At 55.8% G+C, this 1962-nt stretch overlaps 1 protein-coding gene across 1 annotated transcript; it reads right to left on the bottom strand.

Moving 5' to 3' along the window:
- Positions 1–7: 7 nt before the first annotated feature.
- LOC115284639 (zinc finger X-linked protein ZXDB) lies at positions 8–1955 on the bottom strand (the record flags this gene model as incomplete). Its single annotated transcript, XM_029931171.1, has 1 exon — positions 8–1955. A coding segment is annotated over one exon (1935 nt), but the record flags the coding sequence as incomplete, so codon positions are not given.
- Positions 1956–1962: the final 7 nt, after the last annotated feature.

The following is a 1962-nucleotide window of genomic DNA, read 5'->3' as shown; positions in this document are numbered from 1 at the left end:
GCAAGGAATTAACAGTTGGTTCATACCAAAAATGAGCCGCCAGCCACTGTGATAAGATCTGTTTCTTTCTGAGAACCATGGTTTCCTGCTGTATTGGAGAATCCAAACTGGGTTTCTTCCTCCTGTCCAAAGAAGTCAGAGTCATGATGTGCATTCCATTCTGCTTTGGTTGGCGTCAGGAGTTCTGAGACACTGTTTTCACAAAGGGTGCTGGAAGGAGTCAGAGCATCCGTGTCCACTGTTAGCTTACTGCTGGGGGTCAAAGCTTGGGGTTCTTGACTCGAGTTTTTCACAGCCAAAGGGCCCAGAGATGCCAATGGCTCCACACTTAGACTTGAGGCACCATCCATACCTAAGGGACTCTGCTGAAAACCAGAGGCTGTCGTTCCAAAAAAGAGAGAGGTGTCCAGACTTTGAGGAAGGTCACTGGTGGCCATCAAGGCCCGAGGGTCCACAGCCTGCCCTAAGGAATTATTATTAATAGCAGGGAGGTTCCCTGCCAGAGTTGAACTCACAGAAGCCACATCAATAGTCAAGATTCCAGAGTTCACCAGTGCTGTGTCCAGCACTGCAGCAGAACTACTGCCAGGCACATCAGAGAGTAAAGACACTAGCTCTGCCTCACTGAGATCACTCTGTCCCTGGCTGGTAAGTTCACTGCTGGGCGTAAGAGAATTTGCAGCTTCTAGCTGAGCTAAGAGATCCTGGCGGAGGTTGTGCCTTTTGGCCATGTGGGTCTTCATGCTGTGCTTGGATGTGAAAAGTTTATTACAAGTAGAGACGGGGCAACGGCTTTTCCAAGTGTCCACGTCTTGCAAGTGTTTCTTGGAGTGAATGTAGAGACTACTGCGAGCAGAGAACCTGGCACAGCAGCCTTCCACAGGGCACACAAAAGGCTTTGTGCCCAGGTGGGTTATGCTGTGACCTTTCAGGTGCTCGGCCCTCGTGAAAGATTTGCCACAGCCTTCCACAGGACACATGAACCTCCGGTCATCATCGTGCTTCCTTTTGTGCCTTAAGAGTTTGGACATGCTGGTGAAGTTCCAGCCACAGCCGTCAAAGTCACAAAGGAAAGGTCTCTCACCGGTGTGGCTCCGCAGGTGAATTTTCAGGCGACAAGCCTTGTCGTACTGTTTGCTGCAGCCAGGAAAAGAGCAGGAGAAGAGTTCCTGTTCCCTGAAGTGGGCACGGTTATGGGAAAACAGGGCACTCACTGTGATAAATGTCTTCTTGCAGCCAGAAAACGCGCACTGGTAGGGCCTCTCGGGCTCGAAATGGCTGCGTTGGTGGGCGCTGAGTTTGGCTTGCGTAGGGAAGCTCTCCTCGCACACCTCACACTTGAATGAGTTCTCCTGCTCATGGCCCTTCATGTGTGCCTTGAGGTTATACACTGTGGTGAAGCTCTTGCCACAGCCCTCCGCAGAGCAGCCAAAGGGCCGAAGTTTGTCGTGTGACTGCAGGTGCCTCTTGAGCTTGTAGGAGGTGGTGAAAGTCCAGCCGCAGCCGCCCAGCGGGCACTTGAAGGGCCGCTGGCCCTGGCTGCTGCTGTGAGTCAGCAGGTGCACCTTCAGCTGGTGCTTCTTGGCAAAGGTTTGTCCGCACTGGGCCTCGGGACACAGGTACAGCACCACCCCTGGGCCTGGGCCCAGCGGCCTGGGGGGGCTCTTGGCTGAGGCCAGGCTCTCTGCCTCCTCCTCATGCGCCGGGGCGGGCGCAGGTTCAGCGGGCTCTGCCAGCAGGAGGTCGGGCGGCAGCTCGGGGCAGTCGCTGGGCTGCGCTGCGTGCGGGAACCCCGCTTGCGGAGCCATCAGACCCGCAGGCTGAGGGACAGGCGCGACCGCAGGCTCCCAGGCTGGCGGCGGGGGCGTGGCAAAGGTGAGGACACCATTCTCAAAGCGCAAAAGCAGGTTTTGGTTGTGGACGGTGAGGGTGCCTGTGAAGGTCGCGGTGGCTCCCAGGCCT

The sequence above is a fragment of the Suricata suricatta genome, unplaced genomic scaffold (assembly GCF_006229205.1).
Source record: "Suricata suricatta isolate VVHF042 unplaced genomic scaffold, meerkat_22Aug2017_6uvM2_HiC HiC_scaffold_1360, whole genome shotgun sequence".
NCBI classification, from domain to species: domain Eukaryota; kingdom Metazoa; phylum Chordata; class Mammalia; order Carnivora; family Herpestidae; genus Suricata; species Suricata suricatta.
This window is presented reverse-complemented; position numbering and strand designations above follow the sequence as displayed.